This window comes from Salmo salar, chromosome ssa13 (assembly GCF_905237065.1).
Source record: "Salmo salar chromosome ssa13, Ssal_v3.1, whole genome shotgun sequence".
Taxonomy (NCBI): Eukaryota; Metazoa; Chordata; class Actinopteri; order Salmoniformes; family Salmonidae; genus Salmo; species Salmo salar.
In genome coordinates this window covers 8,101,929-8,129,857 of record NC_059454.1, presented here as the reverse complement: position 1 = coordinate 8,129,857, position 27,929 = coordinate 8,101,929, and the positions used below count along the sequence as shown (strand labels likewise).

General features: G+C 43.7%; 1 protein-coding gene across 1 annotated transcript in view; it reads left to right on the top strand.

Annotated features, from left to right (window-relative positions):
* LOC106566301 (arginine-glutamic acid dipeptide repeats protein-like) overlaps positions 1-27,929 on the top strand; it is a 291,196-nt gene that overhangs the window by 191,609 nt on the left and 71,658 nt on the right. The window contains 4 exon segments of the mRNA XM_045692861.1: positions 10,724-10,772; positions 12,019-12,155; positions 12,820-12,919; positions 16,271-16,369. Of these exon segments, the coding sequence (XP_045548817.1) occupies positions 10,724-10,772; positions 12,019-12,155; positions 12,820-12,919; positions 16,271-16,369 (385 nt within the window).

Genomic DNA, 27,929 nt, shown 5'->3' with positions numbered 1-27,929 from the left:
CTCCACGCTCCTCAGAGCATGAAGTGGAGTGGCATGTGACTGACCATCAGCTGGCACTACCAGGCCTCAGGCTTGCCTGAGTGCAGGACCTCACACATTGTAGGTGTGTTTGTTCCCCCTATTAAAAAAGACAATCACCAGGAATTCAGCTAAAAATGAGTTTAATTTAGGGAAGATGTTCCCAAGTATTCCCACGAATAAAAGAGATGTTATCGTGTCTCAATGTAATCAAGGTATAAAATGATTATTTTCGAATAGTCTCTTTTGGATCAGTTAGGGCCATCTAGATATTTTATTTAGAATTTTAGGACCCATTTAGGTATCTCCCCCCCCCCCCAAAAAAAATATAAAACATTTATTTGATAACATTTTCAATTTGACCTTTACTGGTATAGCCCATATAAATAACAGATTCATAATTGGCAACAACAAAAAATGTAATCATAAGAAAAAAAGGTTTTGAAGTATCTGTCCTATATCTAGGAGATAAAAGAAAGCTCAGGAAATATTTACAATATAACTTTTTTGGACCACACATATTTTTGGGGTTACAAAACAAACCTCCATACTGCCATTAGTTTGTATGGGTTACCTTCAGATGAAGGTTTAACATCTATATATATCTCCATACTGCCATTAGTTTGTATGGGTTTAATATCTATATATACTTACTTACTTACTTACCTACTGACTTTATTGTCCCCATGGGGACATTTTGCTGCAGTGTTATGTACACGTTTAAAGTGGCGTTTAAATACAAAACAAAATTGACAATACAACTTTCATAACAGTTACATACCAATAAAATACATTTAAAAAATGTAAAGACTAGCCTAGACTAGACAATATATATGTCCATACTTCCATTCGTTTGTATGGGTTACCTTCAGATGAGTCCCGTGACACTTGTGGGGGTCATAGACAGTGTTCCCTCTAAGATGCCGCACACTTCCTCCAGGACCGCAGCGCAAAATAAGTGTCAAGCCGTTCAGGAACGTAAGAGGTTGAACTTCACTGAGTTCGCCCCATTAGTTTGCACTATATATATATATATATTTTTTTTATGTATGTGATCGAATCAACATTATATCAGCCTCTTTTCAATGCACCGAAACAAATCAAATTTTTGCAAGATTGAGTCTGTGATTTTATTGGCAGAGCCAGAGCGCAACGGAGTAGAATTCTATTGGCGAGGGGTAGCCCGCGAGTGAATGCGCTTTTCATATCAGAGCCGCGCATGTTGCACATTTGTTAATATTCTTTCCTAGTTAGTGAGTTATTGGCCCAGTTATAGATAAGTATAGGTCAACAATGGGGAGTTACTACTTCCTACAAGAGCACAAAACGTGTAGGCTACCTCTCATGCTGTCTTTTTGAATGCCAGTCAGGTAAAAAGCGTATATCTTAATTAAAGGGGCAGTGTTGTATTTTGAGACATGCATGAATATGCAGATGTGTATCCTACATTGTCTAATTCTCTGTAGGGTAATAATAATACATTTTATTTCGTAAAGAAGTTTCTTGCATCATCATACAACACAATACAGTAAAAAATAATTCATGCCAAGCCCTTCATAATGTAAAAACGTTTTTAATAGTCTCATGCAATGTAGGTCTTCATGTAACACCACATATAGACTACTGTAGACCACTGAACACCACATATAGACTACTGTAGACCACTGAACACCACATATAGACTACTGTAGACCTTCATGTAACACCACATATAGACTACTGTAGACCACTGAACACCACATACTGTAGACTACTGAACACCACATATAGACTACTGTAGACCACTGAACACCACATATAGACTACTGTAGACCACTGAACACCACATATAGACTACTGTAGACCACTGAACACCACATATAGACTACTGTAGGCCACTGAACACCACAAATAGACTACTGTAGGCCTTCATGTAACACCACATATAGGCTCCTGTAAGCTATATCGTAGAAATCAAAAGCTATTTCCATGTGAAAATGTTTGAGATTTGCTCCGTTGGTTTTGTTGTTAAGCCTACATTATGCTCCAATAGCCTATTGGGTACAGCCTCAGTGTTCACTGTGAACGCGCGCCGGAAGTTGCACAAAATTCTCACAATGTTATTGTTTCCGATCACAAGACACAATAAAAATGTTCTCAGTGCCCCAAACAATTAGTGGGAACATGGAGCAAAACTGAGAATACCGTCGTGTTCGGATGCAACGGACGTTTTTGTGAGAAGACTGATTTTCGGGGATGCCTCATGGTCTGACAAACACCTCTAGCTTGGCCACCATTCACCATAGAGTGCGGACTGCCGATTTATGCGGTTGCGGTGGATTGAGACGCGACCCACGCAAAAAAAAAAACTGATATCTCTATCTTAAACTGATGGATTTTGATGGGATTTTTTTGTATGTCTGTGACTGCAGTCTATGACTTGGGTGACTGGAGTATTTGACAATTTTTGGGGCCCTCCTCTGACACCGCCTGGTATAGAGGTCCTGGATGGCAGGAAGCTTGGCCCCAGCGATGTACTGGGCCGTACGCACTACCCACTGTAGCGCCATTACGGTCAGATGCCAAGCAGTTGCCATACCAGGTGGTGATACAACTAGTCAGGATGCTCTCGTGGTGCAGCTGTAAAACTGTTTGAGGATCTGAGGACCCATACCAAATCTTTTCAGTCTCCTGAGGGGGAAAAGGTGTTGTCATGCCCTCTTCACTACTGTCGTGGTGTGTTTGTGGGTGATGTGGACACCAAGGAACTTGAAACTCACTCTCGCCCTGCTCCACTACAGTCATGATTGTCTGAGAAATTTTATTTACACAAAGATTGACCTCAAAGATCTCCATTTTTCCATTCACTATAATGGGGGATCCTTTTTTTCTGCTAACAATGCCTGCAATACCGCGGTCAGCCTACAACTTCCGTGGCTTCAATGAGAGGGGGCAGTCAGTCTCCCCCGCCCGGTCTGCAGCGTTCAATTCCAATGTCCTTGTTTATTATAGACCAGACATTCGAGAGGGGAGATAAATGCTTTTCACTAGTTACCACAGCCGCAAAGTCAAAATTGTCTATATCGAAAAAAATGTATTAAAACAAACATTTGCTTTTTTGATCATAATTGAAAGTTAAGGTTAGCAGTTAATGTTAGGTTTAAAATCTGATTTTAACAGAAACACCTAGAATCAGGCGTGGTTTATGACTTTGCGGTTGTGACCACCGAGATGGGTATCCGTATCCTGCCTGCGTGTTGTCTGTCTGTGTGTGTGTGTGTGTGTGTGAGTGAGGTCATAGCGCATGCTCAGTGGTGTCTGTGGTAGAAAACGGGAGCTCTCGGTGGGGACACACTGTGAGGTCACAGCACCGGCTCAGTGGAAACCCCTCTCTGAGGCTGGAGCGAGCGCTTTGCGTCGTCCTCCATTTTGAGCACCTGACAATAGGTGGGAAAGGGGAGAGTGAAGTGAGTCGGTTCACAACGACCACTCCGGTGCTACACAAACTGTCAACTAACGAGCCTTAGACAATTCTGTCACAAATGGACGACATGTTTGCAACTCGGAGGTAGGTTGATAAATATATTCATATGTTACGGTTTAATTCCGCGAGTAGTTTTGAGACAGACAGACAGTCTGTCTGAGTATTCGAGGCATTTCATCTGTTCTAGTGTAGCAAACCTGTTAAACCCGAATTAATTTAATTATACAGCCCGAGTGTTTTTGTTTTGTTTTTGTCACGGATATCAACAGAAGATGTATGTCTGACCATAGTTTTAATTTAGACAACAGCATAATGTTATCGGATACATTGTATTCGTGAAAGGTGCATATCCCTGCCAGAGTTTCCATGCATAAAGGTACATCGCTGGGCGAACGCACTACATTGGAAGAAAATTAGCGTAACGGAACATGAAGGCGAGATCTACCGTTTACATAATCATATTATAAGCAAGCTAACTTTTTTTCTACACCTTTTTGTTGTTGTTGTTACCTATAGGAGAAATGAGAACAGAAGCAAGGCTTGTGGCTGACTCCATTTTGCAGTAGTCCACTGTCTGTTTCTCGTGTTTACAATCGAGCCGACATGGCAGCCCAGAGAAGCTTTGTACACACACACTCCACATATGATCATACATATAATCATGTCAAATAAATACTTAATGTTGTAGGTGTTTCAGGAGAAAGTGTGGTTGATTAGGAAAGTATTATTATTATTTTTTCTCGCACTGTTTTTTGTAATATTATGACAGCGTTGTAGTCGTGCGAGGATTGGACGGAATAGCTGTTTGGGGCGGGATAAAGTTGCACCATGCTGGATCTGGACTGTTCTGTTATTGTTTCGGTTCAGGAAGTAACAACAGGAAGTAACAATACAAAAGATGCCTGGTTTGCTCTTGCATGTGTCATTTTCTAGACATGAAATATGTTGGGACCCATTCCTGTTGTACAGGACATGGCTATCCAAGTTGTACTGACTCCTTACTCATCCGATACAAAATAGACACAGGTTTGTGTCCGTTCGAATACTTATACTGGCGTACTACATACTTAAAACTGTATACTAATGTCGGCGTTTGATCAAGTAGTATTCACTCGTCTTTTTCAGACTCAACAGCTGATAATAAGATAGTACTCCAAATGCAATGTTTCATCTAGTTCGCGATTGCGTTAACTATTTTCGTAATTTCACATACTATAAAACTGTTTTTTCTTCTTCCGCATACTATTTAGTACGCTACTATGGGTATTCGGACATAGACTGTTGATAGCTACATGTAATATCGCTCCATATTCAGGTATAATAATATGATAAAATATCAAATCTGATCAGATATGACTTTCCTTGAATATTACTCAAAACGTGCATAGAGAAATGTACCCCTAATCCCTAACATATTTTTTATTTTTTATATAAATGGATTTATGAATAAATGGGTTCATAAAAAAAGTGTCAACTTTTCAACTCATTGATTCTTCCCTTTTTTTTTTAAATATAACATTTATAGAGTTCAACTAAACCATCTATTGTCTTAATAGCAAAGTAATTATAGTTCATTTTCTTCAAGTGTTATGTATACCCCATATCTGAATAGCCAAATATCATCTGTTCTCTTAGTTTTATTGACTAAAAGGTCTCATTAGACCTCCATACTCTGTCCTGACAAGTTTGTGGAGCTGTCAAACTGCCCACTTAACCCACTGTGGGGAATTTGGGACTTCACCTGTACAGTGCCTTCAGAAAGTATTCACACCACTTGACTTTTTGCACATTTTGTTTTATTACAACGTTGGATTAAAATTTATTTCATTGGCATTTTATGTCTATGATCTACACAAAATATTATGTGAAAGAGAAATTGTAACCTTTGAAAAATAAATAAAAGGGAAATAAAACACAATATATTTTCAGTAGATTAGAATTCAAACCCCCTGAGTCAATACATGAATCACCTTTGTCAGTGATTACAGCTGTGAGTCTTTATGGGTAAGCCTCTGAGAGCTTTCCACACCTGGATTGTGTAACATTAGCCTATTATTATTTTATAAATTCCAGAAGCCCTGTCAAATTGGTTGTTGAAAATTGCTAGACAACCATTTTCAGGTCTTGCCATACATTTTCAAGCAGATTTAAGTCAAAACTGTAACTCGTCTTTTTACTGTCTTCTTGGTAATCAACTCCAGTGTAGATTTGGCCTTGTGTTTTAGGTTATTGTCCTGCTGAAAGGTGAATTAATCTCCCAGTGTCTGGTGGAAAGCAGACTGAACCAGATTTTCCTCTAGGATTTTACATGCTTAGCTTCATTCCGTTTATTTTATATCCTGAAAAACTCCTCAGTCTTTGACGATTACAAGCATATCCATAAAAAAAGTTATTTATTTTACCAGGTAAGTTGACTGAGAACACATTCTCATTTACAATAACAACCTGGAAAATAGTTACTGGGGAGAAGAGGGGGAATGATTGAGCTGGGGATGATTAGGTGGCCATAATGATATGAGAGACAGATTGGGAATTTAGCCTAGACACCCTACTCTTACAATAAGTGTTGGGACACCTGTTTAACGTCCCATCTGAAAGACAGTACCCTACACATGGCGACGTTCCCAATCACTGGGGCATTGGGATATTATAAAATGTTTTGCAGCCAACACTATGCTTGAAAATATGGAGAGTGGTATTCCGTAATGTGTTGTGTTGGATTTGTCCCAAACATAACACTTTGTATTCACAAATTGCCATCGATAAAATGTATTTGTTTTCTGTAGCTTATGCCTGCCCATTCCATAACCCCACCGCCACCATGGGGCACTCTGTTACCAACGTTGATATCAGCAAACCGCTCCCCCACACAACGCCATATACATGGTCTGCAGTTGAGGCCGGTTGGACGTACTGCCAAATTCTCTAAATCGGCGGTGGAGACAGCTTATGGTAAAGAAATTGACATTAAATTCTCTGGCAAAAGCTCTGGTGGACATTCCTGCAGTCAAGATGCCAATTACACGCTCCCTCAAAGCTTTGAGACATCTGTGGCATTGTGTTGTGTGACAAAACTGCTCATTTAAGAGTGGCCTTTTATTGTCCCCAGCACAAGGTGCACCTGTGTAATGATCATGCTTTTTAATCAGCTTCTTGATATGCCACACCTGTCAGGTGGATGGATCATCTTGGCAAAGTAGAAATGCACACTAAGAGGGATATAAACTAATTTGTGCACAACATTTGTAGAGAAATTAGCTTTTTGTGCGTATGGGCAATTTCTGTGATATTTTATTTCAGCTCATTAAACATGGGACCAACACTTTACATGTTGCGTTTGTACACTGAAAAAAAATATGTGTTCATCCGTCCTCCGTTTTCTGCAATCACAGCCATCTGTACAGCACTTTGACATCGACTGATGTAAAAAGGGCTTTATAAATAAATGTGATTGAAAATAAATTTGATTAAACTCTGTAATTGTTTTAAAGTCACCATTGGCATAATGGTGAAATCCCTGAGCGGTTTCCTTCCTCTCTGGCAACTGAGTTAGGAAGGACGTCTTTGTAATGACTTGGTGCGTTGATACACCATCCCCCAAAAATTAAATAATAATTAAAATCTTCACCATGCTCAAAGGGATATTTAATGTCGGCTTTTTCAATTTTTCCCATCTACCAATAGGTGCCGCCTTTGAGAGGCATTTTAAAACCTCCCTGGTATTTGTGGTTCAGTCTGTTGTAAATTCACTGCTCGACTGAGGGACCTTACAATTATCTGTATGTGTGTTAAACACTTTTATTGCACAATGCAACTTTATTATGTGACTTGTTAAGCTAATTTTTACTCCTGAACTTATTTAGGCTTATCATAACAAAGAGGTTGAATAGTTATTGACTCCATTTATAGGGTATTGTGTGACACAAAATCTCTATTTAAAACATTTTAAATTCAGGCTGTAACACAAGATGTGGAAAAAGTGGTCCATAGACAATTTCTGAAGGTACTGTACATTTCACTTTATTGTATTTGTCCCTTGTGTTGCACCGGTTATTTTCTAAAAGGTTTCCACCTTCATGCTGTTGCACACTCCTAATGTAAGGTTTTAGTTCTGTAGTTATATTACATGGCCTGGTTGACTCATTAAATGAAGCGTTCATCATTTTAAGGACTACCTACCTTATATTCATGCATGTCTAACGCTTATACTCTCCACAGAGCTAGTATACAGTCTGCTCTCTCAGTGATAAACCCAATGAAGAGCTAGTATACAGTCTGCTCTCTCAGTGATAAACCCAATGAAGAGCTAGTATACAGTCTGTTCTCTCAGTGATAAACCCAATGAAGAGCTAGTATACAGTCTGCTCTCTCAGTAATAAACCCAATAAAGAGCTAGTATACAGTCTGCTCTCTCAGTGATAAACCCAATGAAGAGCTAGTATACAGTCTGTGCTCTCAGTGATAAACCCAATGAATAGCTAGTATACAGTCTGTGCTCTGTGATAAACCCAATGAAGAGCTAGTATACAGTCTGTGCTCTCAGTGATAAACCCAATGAAGAGCTAGTATACAGTCTGTGCTCTCAGTGATAAACCCAATGAAGAGCTAGTATACAGTCTGCTCTCTCAGTAATAAACCCAATGAAGAGCTAGTATACAGTCTGATCTCAGTGATAAACCCAATGAAGAGCTAGTATACAGTCTGCTCTTAGTGATAAACCCAATGAAGAGCTAGTATACAGTCTGTGCTCTCAGTGATAAACCCAATGAAGAGCTAGTATACAGTCTGCTCTCTCAGTGATAAACCCAATGAAGAGCTAGTACACAGTCTGCTCTCTGTGATAAACCCAATGAAGAGCTAGTATACAGTCTGCTCTCTGTGATAAACCCAATGAAGAGCTAGTATACAGTCTGCTCTCAGTGATAAACCCAATGAAGAGCTAGTATACAGTCTGCTCTCTCAGTGATAAACCCAATGAAGAGCTAGTATACAGTCTGCTCTCTCAGTAATAAACCCAATGAAGAGCTAGTATACAGTCTGCTCTCTCAGTAATAAACCCAATGAAGAGCTAGTATACAGTCTGCTCTCTCAGTAATAAACCCAATGAAGAGCTACTATACAGTCTGCTCTCTCAGTGATAAACCCAATGAAGAGCTAGTATACAGTCTGCTCTCTGTGATAAACCCAATGAAGAGCTAGTATACAGTCTGCTCTCTCAGTGATAAACCCAATGAAGAGCTAGTATACAGTCTGCTCTCTCAGTGATAAACCCAATGAAGAGCTAGTATACAGTCTGCTCTCTCAGTGATAAACCCAATGAAGAGCTAGTATACAGTCTGCTCTCTCAGTGATAAACCCAATGAAGAGCTAGTATACAGTCTGCTCTCTCAGTGATAAACCCAATGAAGAGCTAGTATACAGTCTGCTCTCTCAGTGATAAACCCAATGAAGAGCTAGTATACAGTCTGCTCTCTCAGTGATAAACCCAATGAAGAGCTAGTATACAGTCTGCTCTCTCAGTGATAAACCCAATGAAGAGCTAGTATACAGTCTGCTCTCAGTGATAAACCCAATGAAGAGCTAGTATACAGTCTGCTCTCTCAGTGATAAACCCAATGAAGAGCTAGTATACAGTCTGCTCTTTCAGTGATAAACCCAATGCTCCGGTTGAGGGGGGTACCCCTGGCCCTTGAGAGCAACGGCATGTGCAGGCTTTTGTTCCTGCCTAGCACTAACTGCGGTGCTGGAACAAAAAAAATCATGCACAGCACACTATACACTGCAGCTCTCCAGGACCATGTTAGTACTGGGCTGGAACAAAAAAACATGCACACTTTTGAAGGAGTTGGCCACCTCTGCTCTACTTGTATTGAACATGTTGCTCCGGTGCTGGCCTGTTCTCCTCTCGTCAGCAGGTCCAGTGTACCATGCTGCATCTGCATCTGTTTGTCAGATTTTATTACACTATGGAATATTACTCCCCCCCCCCCCCTCTCTCTCCCTGACAACTGTCTGCTCTCTGTCAGAGAGAGAGTGGAATGGATGAAGGGATGGTGGAGGCCAGGGGAAAGGGGGATGAAGGGTGGAGAGGAGCGAAAGGGGGGGGGGGGACAAGGCTTGCTGGAGGGGTGTGAAAGGGGAGTGAGGATTGGTGGAAAAAGCAAGAGGGTGGGGGGGGGATGTACGGGAAAGTGCGAGAGAGGAGTGGCGGGGGGGGATGTAAAACGTGTCTACCCGTCACAGTGAGGGCCAGGGTTGTGGTTGGAGGATTTTAACGTTACCACAGGGACCTAACAGGCTCAGGTTTCACCCTAGTCCAGCCAGCACTAACCCCAGCCAGCTCCAGTGATGGAGAGAGAGAGAGGGAACGTTTCTGCTTTCAAATATCACTCTTGACAGTTTCTGGGCATCTTCCTCTACCCCGTAGCAGCTATCTGAGCTAGAGACTATACTATATGAAAAATCTATGTGCTGTTACCTAGGCAACGGAAGGGGGGGGAAAGGAGGCTTTTGAAAAGGAACATTTTGTCATTTTCTCTAATCCACTGCAGCTGGAGGGAGACGGCTCGGAGGAACACTATTATTATTATTACATGGCTAGGCGGCTGTTGCTATGGTTACCAACGTTTGTACATTTGTGTAACCCACCAGCAGCCATTTTGCAGGCAGGCTGTGTCTCTGGAATAGTCTGTATCAACCCCCCTTCTCCTCCGCCGCCGCCGCCTCCTCTTTAAGTGGGATTGCTGTTTTTGTTTCTGAATGCATCTCTACAATACCAGCTTCAGGAAGCAAAAAAATCAGCTGAGGTGTTTCTGCCATGTTATAGCAAAACATATCCTAGAGAACACCCATTCTCTTTGTGCACAGAAGCATCTCTTCCATAGAAAAATGTAGCAATATCTTGAATTATACATTGCAACAAAATCTGCAACACACCTTTTTTTTTAAATTTTTTAAATTTTGACAAGTAAAATCTTCCCCAACAATGGGAGGTTTTCATCGAGCAAACAAACTCTTTGTTAGCCGCGGTATTGACATGATTGGTTACCTGTTCTATAATAAAGACAAGATGTCTCACTTTGGTTCTGCCGGACCTTCAGTGTCTGCACGCTTTTGCTCCAGCCAGACAATGATTCCCTCAAGGGGGGGACAGGAACTAGTCGTTGCACTGAGCTAGTCCTGTAACACCTGTAGTACCTATCTTATTTGTTGTGATCTAACAACTTATTCTCTGTCTACCAGGCGACTAAACAGCACACAGGGGGAGATCAGAGTTGGGCCCAGTCACCAAGTAAGTATTTTTACATGTATTATTATAGTAACTGTCCAGTGTTTTTACATGTATTATTATAGTAGCTGTCCAGTGTTTTTACATGTATTATTATAGTCGCTGTCCAGTGTTTTTACATGTATTATTATAGTCGCTGTCCAGTGTTTTTACATGTATTATTATAGTAGCTGTCCAGTGTTTTTACATGTATTATTATAGTAGCTGTCCAGTGTTTTTACATGTATTATTATTAGTAGCTGTCCAGTGTTTTTACATGTATTATTATAGTAGCTGTCCAGTGTTTTTACATGTATTATTATTAGTAGCTGTCCAGTGTTTTTACATGTATTATTATTAGTAGCTGTCCAGTGTTTTTACATGTATTATTATAGTAACTGTCCAGTGTTTTTACATGTATTATTATAGTCGCTGTCCAGTGTTTTTACATGTATTATTATAGTCGCTGTCCAGTGTTTTTACATGTATTATTATAGTCGCTGTCCAGTGTTTTTACATGTATTATTATAGTCGCTGTCCAGTGTTTTTACATGTATTATTATAGTAGCTGTCCAGTGTTTTTACATGTATTATTATAGTAGCTGTCCAGTGTTTTTACATGTATTATTATAGTAGCTGTCCAGTGTTTTTACATGTATTATTATTAGTAGCTGTCCAGTGTTTTTACATGTATTATTATAGTAGCTGTCCAGTGTTTTTACATGTATTATTATAGTAGCTGTCCAGTGTTTTTACATGTATTATTATTAGTAGCTGTCCAGTGTTTTTACATGTATTATTATTAGTAGCTGTCCAGTGTTTTTACATGTATTATTATAGTAGCTGTCCAGTGTTTTTACATGTATTATTATAGTCGCTGTCCAGTGTTTTTACATGTATTATTATAGTAGCTGTCCAGTGTTTTTACATGTATTATTATTAGTAGCTGTCCAGTGTTTTTACATGTATTATTATAGTAGCTGTCCAGTGTTTTTATAGATTCCTATGAAAAATATGACCTGTAATTTATTACAATATAAAGTGAAATAGACTAATTCATAGTTGGATGACTTACAATTTGTAAACATTTCCCAACATTCTCCTTTTTAGAGATATTTAAACCATAGTGCTTTGCAACATGTTGTTCACACAGCCACTCTTGTTAGATGGTGATGAAAAGCATTTGAAAGCTGATATTTCACAGGCTAGTCTTATGGTGCTATTTGTAGTGTGATTGACACCCCCCCTCCTCCTCCTCCTCCCTAATTAGGCCAAGCTTCCTGAGCTGCAGCCCTTCCCCTCCGAGGCCCCGGGGGGCCTGGGTCAGGCTGTAACAGAGAATGAGGAGCTAGTGTGGATGCCAGGGGTCAACGACTGTGACCTGCTCATGTACCTCAGGGCTGCAAGGTGAAACCTGACTCATAACCTTTGACCCTACTGTCTGGAGAGATGATAATTCTATACCCTTTGCCTACTGTCAACTTGCCTCAGAGCTGCTAGGTGAGCTCAGGAGACATGACCCTGCTCCATGTCAGAAGGGAATAGTCCAATAGAGTACCACAGTATGAATTATAATACCCATAAAACCTAGCGGTCAAACAGGGAAATGGTTCCACTTTTAGTTTTTTCCACCATGGGGGATTTTTAGAAACACTTAAAATACTGTCTGTTTGTTCATGTCGGTTTACCCTGGCGTGATGTTTTGATAACCGTCCGAATCTCTCTAGGACAAGGTGACTTTTATCAATATATTTTCTTGTAACCGCTACGTTTTATGGGTATTATGATACCTCCTCTGTGGGGCCCTATTACCCAGGTCCCACTGCCAAGCCCATGTAATCTGTACTGAGCTGGCCTACATACCAGACACCAGTGTGAAACAGGGTCCTAGAGTCCTAGATGTATTGGAAGGTATATAACAATATTAAAAAGATGATTGATCTTTGCTGACTTAAGGTTGGACATGCAGTTGTCGTTTTCTCTCTCTCTCTCTCTCTCTCTCTGTGACTTGCATTGTAGTTTGTTAGGTGTCAGATAGCCGTTTCTCCATCTGGTAATGTCTGCTTTCCAGGAGCATGGCTGCCTTCGCTGGGATGTGTGACGGAGGTTCTACAGAAGACGGTTGCTTAGCAGCCTCGCGAGACGACACCACACTCAACGCACTTAACACGGTAACTAGCTTTTTATACCCGCACTGGCATGTTGAACATTGTTGGTCATTTAGCAGACACTCTTATCCAGAGTGACTTAGTCACAGTATCAGTACCTCTACTTTACATAAAGTGACGGGGGGGAAAAATCCTTTGTTTGTCTAAAGTAAGGGGACTGATGCAGTGACTTATGTCGCTCTGGATAATGTTGACTTGACATGTTGGTGTGTCTCTCCTCTGGATAATGTTGATAATGTTGACTTGACATGTTGGTGTGTCTCTCCTCTGGATAATGTTGACTTGACATGTTGGTGTGTCTCTCCTCTGGATAATGTTGACTTGACATGTTGGTGTGTCTCTCTGGATAATGTTGACTTGACATGTTGGTGTGTGTCTCTGGATAATGTTGACTTGACATGTTGGTGTGTCTCTCCTCTGGATAATGTTGATAATGTTGACTTGACATGTTGGTGTGTCTCTCCTCTGGATAATGTTGACTTGACATGTTGGTGTGTCTCTCCTCTGGATAATGTTGACTTGACATGTTGGTGTGTCTCTGGATAATGTTGACTTGACATGTTGGTGTGTCTCTGGATAATGTTGACTTGACATGTTGGTGTGTCTCTCCTCTGGATAATGTTGACTTGACATGTTGGTGTGTCTCCTCTGGATAATGTTGACTTGACATGTTGGTGTGTCTCTCTGGATAATGTTGACTTGACATGTTGGTGTGTCTCTCTGGATAATGTTGACTTGACATGTTGGTGTGTCTCTCCTCTGGATAATGTTGACTTGACATGTTGGTGTGTCTCTCCTCTGGATAATGTTGACTTGACATGTTGGTGTGTCTCTCCTCTGGATAATGTTGACTTGACATGTTGGTGTGTCTCTGGATAATGTTGACCTGACATGTTGGTGTGTCTCTGGATAATGTTGACTTGACATGTTGGTGTGTCTCTCTGGATAATGTTGACTTGACATGTTGGTGTGTCTCTCCTCTGGATAATGTTGACTTGACATGTTGGTGTGTCTCTCCTCTGGATAATGTTGACTTGACATGTTGGTGTGTTCTCTGGATAATGTTGACTTGACATGTTGGTGTGTCTCTCTGGATAATGTTGACTTGACATGTTGGTGTGTCTCTCCTCTGGATAATGTTGACTTGACATGTTGGTGTGTCTCTCTGGATAATGTTGACTTGACATGTTGGTGTGTCTCTCCTCTGGCTAATGTTGACTTGACATGTTGGTGTGTCTCCTCTGGATAATGTTGACTTGACATGTTGGTGTGTCTCTCTGGATAATGTTGACTTGACATGTTGGTGTGTCCTCTGGATAATGTTGACTTGACATGTTGGTGTGTCTCTCTGGATAATGTTGACTTGACATGTTGGTGTGTCCCTCTGGATAATGTTGACTTGACATGTTGGTGTGTCTCTGGATAATGTTGACTTGACATGTTGGTGTGTCTCTCTGGATAATGTTGACTTGACATGTTGGTGTGTCTCTCCTCTGGATAATGTTGACTTGACATGTTGGTGTGTCTCCTCTGGATAATGTTGACTTGACATGTTGGTGTGTCTCTCTGGATAATGTTGACTTGACATGTTGGTGTGTCTCTCTGGATAATGTTGACTTGACATGTTGGTGTGTCTCTCTGGATAATGTTGACTTGACATGTTGGTGTGTCTCTCCTCTGGATAATGTAGATAATGTTGACTTGACATGTTGGTGTGTCTCTCCTCTGGATAATGTTGACTTGACATGTTGGTGTGTCTCTCCTCTGGATAATGTTGACTTGACATGTTGGTGTGTCTCTCTGGATAATGTTGACTTGACATGTTGGTGTGTCTCTCTCTGGATAATGTTGACTTGACATGTTGGTGTGTCTCTCCTCTGGATAATGTTGACTTGACATGTTGGTGTGTCTCTCTCTGGATAATGTTGACTTGACATGTTGGTGTGTCTCTCCTCTGGATAATGTTGACTTGACATGTTGGTGTGTCTCTCCTCTGGATAATGTTGACTTGACATGTTGGTGTGTCTCTCCTCTGGATAATGTTGACTTGACATGTTGGTGTGTCTCTCCTCTGGATAATGTTGACTTGACATGTTGGTGTGTCTCTGGATAATGTTGACTTGACATGTTGGTGTGTCTCTGGATAATGTTGACTTGACATGTTGGTGTGTCTCCTCTGGATAATGTTGACTTGACATGTTGGTGTGTCTCTCTGGATAATGTTGACTTGACATGTTGGTGTGTCTCTGGATAATGTTGACTTGACATGTTGGTGTGTCTCTCTGGATAATGTTGACTTGACATGTTGGTGTGTCTCTCCTCTGGTGATAATGTTGACTTGACATGTTGGTGTGTCTCTGGATAATGTTGACTTGACATGTTGGTGTGTCTCTCTCTGGATAATGTTGATAATGTTGACTTGACATGTTGGTGTGTCTCTCCTCTGGATAATGTTGATAATGTTGACTTGACATGTTGGTGTGTCTCTCCTCTGGATAATGTTGATAATGTTGACTTGACATGTTGGTGTGTCTCTCCTCTGGATAATGTTGACTTGACATGTTGGTGTGTCTCTCCTCTGGATAATGTTGACTTGACATGTTGGTGTGTATCTCCTCTGGATAATGTTGATAATGTTGACTTGACATGTTGGTGTGTCTCTCCTCTGGATAATGTTGATAATGTTGACTTGACATGTTGGTGTGTCTCTCCTCTGGATAATGTTGACTTGACATGTTGGTGTGTATCTCCTCTGGATAATGTTGACTTGACATGTTGGTGTGTCTCCTCTGGATAATGTTGACTTGACATGTTGGTGTGCATCCCCTCTGGATAATGTTGATAATGTTGACTTGACATGTTGGTGTGTCTCTCCTCTGGATAATGTTGACTTGACATGTTGGTGTGTCTCCTCTGGATAATGTTGACTTGACATGTTGGTGTGTATCTCCTCTGGATAATGTTGACTTGACATGTTGGTGTGTCTCCTCTGGATAATGTTGACTTGACATGTTGGTGTGCATCCCCTCTGGATAATGTTGATAATGTTGACTTGACATGTTGGTGTGTCTCTCTGGATAATGTTTACTTGACATGTTGGTGTGTATCTCCTCTAGATAATGTTGACTTGACATGTTGTGGGGTCTGTGTGTGTGTCGATGAAAGCAGTTGGTATACAGGCTTAATGTAAAGAACATTGAATAAATAATGCAAAGTTTAACATCGGTCTCGAACTGTAGTTTATACAGTCAGTCACCTTCTGTTATTTTTGTTGTTGTTGTTGTCCATAGATAAAATAAAAAGTAAATTTCTATAAAATATTCTGAATGTTGAACTTCCATGTTTCCCCCTCAGCTCCATGAGAGCAGTTATGATGCAGGCAAGGCCCTACAGCGGCTGGTGAAGAAGCCTGTTCCAAAACTCATAGAGAAGTGCTGGTCAGAGGACGAAGTGGTAAGACACTCATTATTATTATTATTATTGTTTATTATTATTTGATCACCTTTGACCTCCAGATAGGACGTTTTGGCATCAGAGCTGGGTTTAAATAGTATTTATTTTCTTTCAAGCTGTGCTTGATTGAGCTTGCCTAGCACAATATCCACAATACAGTTGTATAGGCCATATTGTTCGTATGCTCCAGTGGCTTATTATGGGTTACTGTGGTTGTCTTTAGAGGGAGCTGTTGAGACAAAGGTTCTGCTGTATTGCTGCTGGTTGGGCCCGCCACCATTAAAAAAAGAAGTATTGAGAGCAGCTGCATCCTGTTTATCGCCTGCAGAAAAAAATCTTCAGCTTGGAAGAAGGTGTGTGTGTGTGTGTGTGTGTGTGTGTGTGTAAGGAAGAAGGAAAAGATTGAGACCCTGTATCGTTGTCCTCCATTTAGATTCCAATATCAATGCAGCTGGGGATAGAACGTTCTGGTATTAGAATACACTACATGGCCAAAGGTATGCGGACACCTGCTCGTCCAACATCTCATTCCAAAATCATGGACATTAATATTGAGTTGGTCCCCCCTTTTGCTGCTATAACAGCCTCCACTCTTCTGGGAAGGCTTTCCACTAGATGTTGGAACATTGCTGCGGGGATTTGCTTCCATTCAGCCACAGGAGCATTAGTGAAGTCGGGTACTGATGTTGGGCGATTAGGCCTGGCTTGCAGTCGGCGTTCCAATTCATCCCAATGGTGTTTGATGGAGTTAATCAGGGCTCTGTGCGGGCCAGTCAAGTTCTTCCACAGCGATCTCGACAAACCATTTCTGTATGGACCTTGCTTTGTGCATGGGGGCATTGTCATGCTGAAACAGGAAAGGGCCTTTCCCAAACTCTTGCCACAATGTTGGAAGCACAGAATCATCTAGAATGTCATTGTATGCTGTAGTGTTAATATTTCCCTTCACTGGAACTAAGGTGGCCTAACCCGAACCATGAAAAACAGCCCCAGACCATTATTCCTCCTCCACCAAACTTTACAGTTGGCACTATGCATTTTGGCAGGTAGCTTTCTCATAAATTAGTCAGTCAGGCAGCCAGATGCTGAAGTGTGATTCTTCACTCCAGAGACGGCGTTTCCACTTTGTTCCTGAGCGGTTTTTATCAAGGATCTCTCTGCACTTTGCTCCGTTCGCTCGATCCTGACTAGTCTTCCAGTCCTTGCCACTGAAAAACATCCCCACAGCATGATGCAGCCACCACCAAGCTTCACCGTAGGGATAGTGCCAAGTATCCTCCAGATGTGACTCTTGGCATTCTGGTCATTAGACCAGGTAATCTTGCTTCTCATGGTCTGAGAATCCTTTAGGTGCTTTAGGTAACTCCAAGCGGGCTGTTGTGCCTTTTACGTAGGACTGGCTTCCGTATGGCCGCTTTACCATAAAGGCCTGATTAGTGGAGTGCTGCAGAGATGGTTGTCCTTCTGGAAGGTTCTCCCATCTCCACAGAGGAACTCTGGAGCTCTGTCAGAGTGAACATCGGGTTCTTGGTCACCTCCCTGACCAAGGTCCTTCTCCCCCGATTGCTCAGTTTGGGCCGGCGGCCAGCTCTATGAAGAGTCTCGGTGGTTCCATTTAAGATTGATGGAGGCCACAATGTACTTGGGGACCATAAATGCTGCAGAAATGTTTTGGTACCCTTCTCCAGATCTGTGCCTCGACACAATCCTGTCTCGGAGCTCTACGGACAATTCCTTCGACCTCATGGATTGTTTTTTGCTCTGACATGCACTGTCAACTGTGGGACCTTATATAGACAGGTGTGTGCCTTTCCAAATCATGTCCAATCAATTGAATTTATCACAGGTGGACTCCAATCAAGTTTTAGAAACATTTCAAGGATGATCAATGGAAACAGGATGCACCTGAGCTCAATTTCTAGTCTCATAGCAAAGGGTCTGAATACTTATGTAAATAAGGTATTTCTGTTTCTATTACATTTTTTATAAATTCTGTTAACATTTCTAAAAATGTGTTTACGCTTTGTCATTGTGGGGTATTGATGAGCAAAAAAATAAAATAAAAGTAATACATTTTAGAATAAGGCTGTAACGTATCAAAATGTGGAAAAAGTCAGGCCATGCTGAGATGATCCGTGTGTGGTGTCAGGGGGTCAGTTCTCGCCACGCCACTGAGGCGAGCTCGCAGTTCTCTCACAGGCCATTCGCAGGCCTCTTATTGCATAGGCGCCCTCTGCAGAGAGTAGCCAGATATGTTTTCCTGCTGCCTGAGGAGGTAGGCAGGGGGTAGTCTGTTGTAAGGTTCTGAGCCCTCCCTATGGTGTCCATAGCCCGGCCAGCCACCTAGCCACTCAGTCAGTACCTAACCATCCAAGGACACTGCCTGCTCACTCCTTTATTCCTTCCCAGCCTCCCTCCTTCTCTCCCTTCAACTCGCCCTCTCTCCCTCCCTCCCTCCCCCCCTTCACTCCCAGTGAAGTGATGTGATTTCCATTTGGTCTTTTGCAGCCCCACACACAGCCTTGAGGGACAGGTGTAAATTTACCCCGACCTTGATGCAGACACACACGCTCAGACATCGACCCTATTGGCCTGGCTGCTCCCTCGTTTTAAATACTCCTCTCACCCTCCAGGACGAGCCTCATTATTTCTTCCTGCTCTCTTTTCTTCCTCCCTTCTGCTTTTTGAAGTGGGCATACAAGTGACAGTGGGGGGCTGTGGAGATGACAGAATCAGCCTGTCTGCAGGGTCACTTGTTACCTCCCTCCCTCACTCTCTCGCCACCTTCTCCGTCTATCTCTCTCCCCCTCTATCTCTTCCCCTCTCTTTCCCTGCAGCTGCTGCTACATAGAACACAGGTCTAATCTCTGCTACCTCTCATTTCACTAACTCTAACCCACAGGTCTCATCTCTGCTACCTCTCATTTCACTAACCCTAACCCACAGGTCTCATCTCTGCTACCTCTCATTTCACTAACCCTAACCCACAGGTCTCATCTCTGCTACCTCTCATTTCACTAACCCTAACCCACAGGTCTCATCTCTGCTACCTCTCATTTCACTAACCCTAACCCACAGGCCTCATCTCTGCTACCTCTCATTTCACTAACCCTAACCCACAGGTCTCATCTCTGCTACCTCTCATTTCACTAACTCTAACCCACAGGTCTAATCTCTGCTACCTCTCATTTCACTAACTCTAACCCACAGGTCTCATCTCTGCTACCTCTCATTTCACTAACCCTAACCCACAGGTCTCATCTCTGCTACCTCTCATTTCACTAACCCTAACCCACAGGTCTCATCTCTGCTACCTCTCATTTCACTAACCCTAACCCACAGGTCTCATCTCTGCTACCTCTCATTTCACTAACCCTAACCCACAGGTCTCATCTCTGCTACCTCTCATTTCACTAAACCTAACCCACAGGTCTAATCTCTGCTACCTCTCATTTCACTAACCCTAACCCACAGGTCTCATCTCTGCTACCTCTCATTTCACTAACCCTAACCCACAGGTCTCATCTCTGCTACCTCTCATTTCACTAACCCTAACCCACAGGTCTCATCTCTGCTACCTCTCATTTCACTAACTCTAACCCACAGGTCTCATCTCTGCCACCTTTTCACTGCTTTTTGAAATAGTCACACATATTCTCCCTACAATAATCTGAAATAGTCACATATATTCTCTGCAGCACTCAGGCATATGACAGCCCGCTTGGAGTTTGCCAAAAGGCACCTAACTGATGAAACCAAGATTGAACTCTTTATCCTGAATGCCAAACGTCACATCTTGTGGAAACTTGGCACTATCCCTACGGTGAAGCATGGTGGTGGCAGCATCATGCTGTGGGGATGTTTTTCAACAGCAGGGACTGGGAGACTAGTCAGGATCGAGGGAAAGATGAACGGAGAAAAGTACAGAGAGGTCCTTGATGAAAACCTGCTCCAGAGAGCTCAGGACCTCAGACTGGGGTGAAGGTTCACCTTCCAACAGGACAACCACCCTAAACACACAGCCAAGAACATGCAGGAGTGGCTTTGGGACAAGTCTCTGAATGTCCTTGAGTGCCCAAACCAGAGTCCGGACTTCAACCCGATCGAACATCTCTGGAGAGACCTGAAAATAGGTGTGCAGCGATGCTCCCCATCCAACCTGACAGAGCTTGAGAGGATCTGCAGAGAAGAATGGGAGAAACTCCCCAAATACAGGTGTGCCAAGTTTATAGCGTCATACCCACAAAGACTCGAGGCTGTAGTCGCTGCCAAACGTGCTAAAACAAAGTACTGAGTAAAGGGTCTGAATATTTATGTAAATGTGCTAATTCCATAAAAAATATATATATATATATATATATAATATATATATATATATATATATATATATAGTGGTGGGGGTAGTTGTGAGGGTAGTGGTGGGGGTAGTTGTGGGGGTAGTCGCTCTGGATAAGAGCGTCTGCTAAATGACTTAAATGTAAATGTAAATGTACTACTACCACCACTACTACCACTACTACTACCACCACTACTACTACCACCACTACTACTACCACCCCCACCACTACCACCACTACAACCACCACCACCACTACCACTACTACCACTACTACTACCACCCCCACAACTACCACTACTACTACCACCCCCACAACTACCACTACTACTACCACCACCACCACTACTACTACTACCACCCCCACAACTACCACTACTACCACCACTACTACCACCACCACTACTACTACCACCACCACTACTACTACCACCACCACTACCACCACTACTACCACCACTACTACTACCACTACTACTACTACTACTACCACCCCCACAACTACCACCACTACTACTACTACTACTACCCCCACAACTACCACCACCCCCACTACTACCACCACCCCCACAACTACCACCCCCACTACTACTACCACCCCCACAACTACCACCACTACTACTACCACCACCACCCCCACAACCACCACCACTACCTTACCACCACTACTACTACTACTACCACCCCCTTACTACCACCACTACTACTACCACCCCCACAACTACCACTACTACTACTACTACTACCACCCCCACTACTACCACCCCCGCAGCTCCTACTACTACTACTACCACCCCCACTACTACCACCCCCACATCTCCCACTACTACTACTACTACCACCACCACCACTACTACCACCATCACTACTACTACCACCACCATCACTACCACCACCCTCACAACTACCACTACTACTACTACTTCCACCACTACTACTACTACCACCACCACCACTACTACCACCACTACTTCTACTACTACTACCACCACTACTACTACCACCACTACTACAACTACCACTACTACCACCACCACTACCACCACTACCACTACTACTACTACTACTACTTCTACTATTACTACTACTACCACCACCACCACTACTTCTACTACTACCACCACCACCACTACTTCTACTACTACTACTACTACCACTACTACTACTACCACTACCACCACCACTACTACTACTACCACCACTACCACCACCACTACTTCTACTACTCTACTACCACTACCACCACCACTACTTCTACTACTACCACTACTACCACCACCACTACTACAACTACCACTACTACCACCACCACAACTACAACTACTACTACTACTACCACCCCCACTACTACTACTACCACCACCCCCACAACTCCCACTACTACCACCACCACTACTACCACTACTACCACCATCACTACCACCACCACTACTACTACTACCACCCCCACAACTACTACTACTACTACCACCCCCACAACTCCCACTACTACTACTACCACTACTACCACCATCACTACTACCACTACTACCACCACCATCACTACCACCACCACTACTACTACTACCACCCCCACAACTGCCACTACTACTGCTACCACCACTACTACTACTACTACTACTACTACTACTACTACTACTACTACTACTACTACTACTACTACTACTACTACTACTACCACCACTACTACTACTACTACCACCATCACTACTACTACTACCACCATCACTACTACCACTACTACTACCACCATCACTACCACTACTACTACCACCATCACTACCACCACTACTACTACTACCACCACTACTACTACTGCTACCACCACTACTACTACTACTACTACCACCACTACTACTACTACTACCACCCCCACTACTACCACCCCCACAACTCCCACTACTACCACCACCACTACTACCACCATCACTACCACCATCACTAGTACTACTACCACCCCCATAACTACTACTACTACCACCACCACTACTACCACGACTACCACCACCACTACTACCACGACTACCACCATCACTACTACCACTACTACCACCACCACTACTACCACCACCATCACTACCACCACCACTACTACCACTACTACCACCACTACTACTACTACCACCACCACTACTACTACCACTACTACTACTACTACCACTACTACTACTACCACCACTACTACTACTACTACCACCACTACCACTACTACCACCACTACTACCACCACTACTACTACTACTACTACTACTACTACCACCACTACCACTACTACCACTACCACCACTACTACTACTACTACTACCACCACCCCCACAACTACCACTACTACCACCCCCACAACTACCACTACTACTGCTACCACCACCACTACTACTACTACTACTACTACTACTACTACTACTACCACCACTACTACCACTACCACTACTACCACTACCACCACCACTACTACTACCACCACCACTACTACTACCACCCCCACAACTACCACTACTACTACTACTACTACCACCCCCACAACTACCACTACTACTGCTACCACCACTACTACTACTACCACCCCCACAACTACCACTACTACTACTACTACTACTACTACTACTACTACTACTACTACCACCACCACCACCACCACTACTACTACTACCACCCCCACAACTACCACTACTACTGCTACTACCACTACTACCACCACCACTACCACCACCACCACTACTACTACCACCACTACTTCTTCTACTACTACTACTACCACTACCACCACCACTACTACCACCACTACTTCTTCTTCTACTACTACTACTACCACTACCACCACTACTACTACTACTACTACTACCACTACCACCACCACCACCACCACCACCACCACTACTACTACTACTACCACTACCACCACCACTACCACTACTACCACCACCACTACTACCACTACCACTACCACCACCACCACTACTACTACCACCACTACTACTAATCAAATCAAATCACATGTATTTATATAGCCCTTCTTACATCAGCTGATATCTCAAAGTGCTGTAAAGAAACCCAGCCTAAAACCCCAAACAGCAAGCAATGCAGATGTAGAAGCACGGTGGCTAGGAAAAACTCCCTAGAAAGGCGGAAACCTAGAGAGGAACCATGCTATGAGGGGTGGCCAGTCCTTTTCTGGCTGTGCCGGGTGGAGATTATAACAGAACATGGCCAAGATGTTCAAATGTTCATAAATGACCAGCATGGTCAAATAATAATAATAATAATCACAGTAGTTGTCGAGGGTGCAACAAGTCAGCACCTCAAGAGTAAATGTCAGTTGGCTTTAAATAGCCGATCATTGAGAGTATCTCTACCGCTCCTGCTGTTAGAGAGTTGAAAACAGCAGGTCTGGGACAGGTAGCACGTCCGGTGAACAGGTCAGGGTTCCATAGCCGCAGGCAGAACAGTTGAAACTGGAGCAGCAGCACGGCCAGGTGGACTGGGGACAGCAAGGAGTCATCATGCCAGGTAGTCCTGAGGCATGGTCCTAGGGCTCAGGTCCTCCGAGAGAGAGAAAGAAAGAGAGAATTAGAGAGAGCATACTTAAATTCACACAGGACACCGGATAAGACAGGAGAAATACTCCAGCTATAACAGACTGACCCTAGCCCCCCGACACATAAACTACTGCAGCATAAATATAAATACTACCACTACTATTACTACCACCACCACTACCAGCACCACTACTACTACCGCTATTACTACTTCTACTACCACCACCACTACCACTACTACCACCACCACTACTACTACCACCACCACTACTACTACTACCACCACCACTACTACTACTATCACCACTACTACTACTACTACCACCACCACCACCACCACTACTACTACTACTACCACCACCACCACCACCACTACTACTACTACTACTACTACTACTACTACTATCACCACCACTACTACCCCCACTAATAACACCACTACTACTACTACTACCACCACTACTACTACCGCTACCACTACTACTACGACTACTGCTACTACTACCACAACTACCACCTCTACCACTACTACACCACTACCACCACTACTACTACCACCACTACTACAACCACCACTACCACCACCACTACCACTACTACTACCACTACTACAACCACCACTACCACTACTACTACTACCACCACTACTACTACATCTACCACCACCACTACCATAACCATCATCACCACCACCACAGCTATTATTAAAACATACTAGGTTTGAAGCTGCTAATAATCTATTGACCAACAGAAGGAGCTCTATCAACATGGCTATGTGATGTATGAGAGTGATGGGTAGTAGCGTCCATTTTCCAGCCATGCTGGAAGTCTTAGCTCTCTCACTGTCACCAGCTGATGGATGAAAATTGCAAGCCAAATACAGCCAGGAGGTTGTAGGCGAGTCGAGGTTGTAGGCGAGTCGAGGTTGTATATTTTTTTGCGTAGCTAACTGTTCCCTCTGCTGCCTACGTAGCTGCTGTCCGCTCTGCTGCCTACGTAGTTGCTGTCCGCTCTGCTGCCTACGTAGCTGCTGTCCGCTCTGCTGCCTACGTAGCTGCTGTCCGCTCTGCTGCCTACGTAGCTGCTGTCCGCTCTGCTGCCTACGTAGCTGCTGTTCCCTCGGCTGCCTACGTAGCTGCTGTTCCCTCGGCTGCCTACGTAGCTGCTGTTCCCTCGGCTGCCTACGTAGCTGCTGTCCCCTCCGCTGCCTACGTAGCTGCTGTCCCCTCCGCTGTCTACGTAGCTGCTGTTCCCTCCGCTGTCTACGTAGCTGCTGTTCCCTCCGCTGTCTACGTAGCTGCTGTTCCCTCCGCTGCCTACGTAGCTGCTGTTCCCTCGGCTGCCTACGTAGCTGCTGTTCCCTCTGCTGCCTACGTAGCTGCTGTTCCCTCTGCTGCCTACGTAGCTGCTGTTCCCTCTGCTGCCTACGTAGCTGCTGTCCCCTCTGCTGCCTACGTAGCTGCTGTCCCCTCCGCTGCCTACGTAGCTGCTGTCCCCTCCGCTGCCTACGTAGCTGCTGTTCCCTCCGCTGTCTACGTAGCTGCTGTTCCCTCCGCTGCCTACGTAGCTGCTGTTCCCTCGGCTGCCTACGTAGCTGCTGTTCCCTCTGCTGCCTACGTAGCTGCTGTTCCCTCTGCTGCCTACGTAGCTGCTGTCCCCTCTGCTGCCTACGTAGCTGCTGTCCCCTCTGCTGCCTACGTAGCTGCTGTCCCCTCTGCTGCCTAAGTAGCTGCTGTCCGCTCTGCTGCCTACGTAGCTGCTGTCCGCTCTGCTGCCTACGTAGCTGCTGTCCGCTCTGCTGCCTACGTAGCTGCTGTCCGCTCTGCTGCCTACGTAGCTGCTGTCCCCTCTGCTGCCTACGTAGCTGCTGTCCCCTCTGCTGCCTACGTAGCTGCTGTCCCCTCTGCTGCCTACGTAGCTGCTGTCCCCTCTGCTGCCTACGTAGCTGCTGTCCCCTCTGCTGCCTACGTAGCTGCTGTCCCCTCTGCTGCCTACGTAGCTGCTGTCCCCTCTGCTGCCTACGTAGCTGCTGTCCCCTCGGCTGCCTAAGTAGCTGCTGTTCCCTCGGCTGCCTACGTAGCTGCTGTTCCGCTCTGCTGCCTACGTAGCTGCTGTCGCCTCCGCTGCCTACGTAGCTGCTGTCGCCTCCGCTGCCTACGTAGCTGCTGTCGCCTCTGCTGCCTACGTAGCTGCTGTCGCCTATGTAGCTGCTGTCCCCTCTGCTGCCTACGTAGCTGCTGTCCCCGCTGATGCCTACATAGCTGATCCTCGCTCTGCTGCCTACGTAGCTGCTGTTCAGCTGCCTACGTAGCTGCTGCCCGCTCCTTGATCAGTGATGAATGCCTTTGTCTGGTTTAGCCTACAAACTTGCCAATAAGTTTGTAGTCTATTATGCATAAGTGTGATTTCATGTAATTTCTTTTCAAGACTGGAGTTGAGCTACATGCAGATATTTACATGTTGTACGCTTGCCAAATAGCCTACACAGCCAATCGCCAAATAATGCCTTTGGGAACGGGCAGGAAAAAGTTAACATCAATCCACGTAGGCAAAAAGGACATTACCGGAGTTTCATTCAATAAGACAAAAGCTGCAAAAGGAGAGTTGAAAATAAACAGAAGAGAGGGCTAGAAAAGTCATGTTTGGTGAAATGTTAAAAGATGATGATAGCAGCTATGTTATGTTATGTTTATGAGGCTCTATACAACTTCCACAGTCACAAGACGGACTTCAAATAGGCCTATATGGGATGTCAAGGGATTTGTAGTCTACTGTTTAGATGGTTAAATGGAAACTGAAATCTGGAGATTGACTAACCAGAATAACCTACTGTTTTTTGGCAAACTCCAAAGTCCTCTGATTAATACTAGTCCCGTGCAGCTCGACATCCCTGTTTTGAGAGAAATGTCTGAGTTTGACAGGTGTTGCTCGCGGTTTGAGCAGGAAAAGTCCCATAGGGCGTCGCACAATTGGCCCAGCGTCGTTAGGGTTTGGCCGGGGTAGGCCGTCATTGTAAATAAGAATATGTTCTTAACTGACTTGCCGAGTTAAATAAATGTAAAACTTCTTTTTTTTAAGAAACTGATGTCATTTGGACATTTTGCACAGAAAATCTTTAAATTTTTTTTACATTTTTCCTTTATTGTATTTTTTCGCCAGTCTCTAAATGTCTTTGCTCCGTGAAAGATGACAAAGAACTTCAACGACGTCAACTAGATTGAAGCATTCATTCTATCCATTTATGACATCATTCGTTCTATCCATTTATGACATTCTGTTGAGCAATGGTTTGTTTATTCTTATAGGGCAACATATAATGACAGAAGAGAAGCTGCATGGATCTAATTATAGATCGTTTGACTAACAAATAGCCTACCAAAATGTCATAAATTACAAGCAGAAACATATCTAAAAATCAGGCAAAAAATCCTGCACCCCCCTGTCAAAGAATTGTCCTGCCATCTTTGACTGTAGCCTACAGTGCATTTTCTATGTTAGCGGGTTAGGGTTGGGTACGAGCCTCAGGTTTTCACTTTATCACATCTAGTCGGGTGGTTGCGGATGGGTTTGTTAGCAATTGCGGGTGAACAAACATATGACCCGTCCACCACTAACGTGTATGGCCTTGTGTGGGGCGAGTAGTTTGCTGATGTCAACGTTGTGAACAGAGTGCCCCATGGTGGCTGTC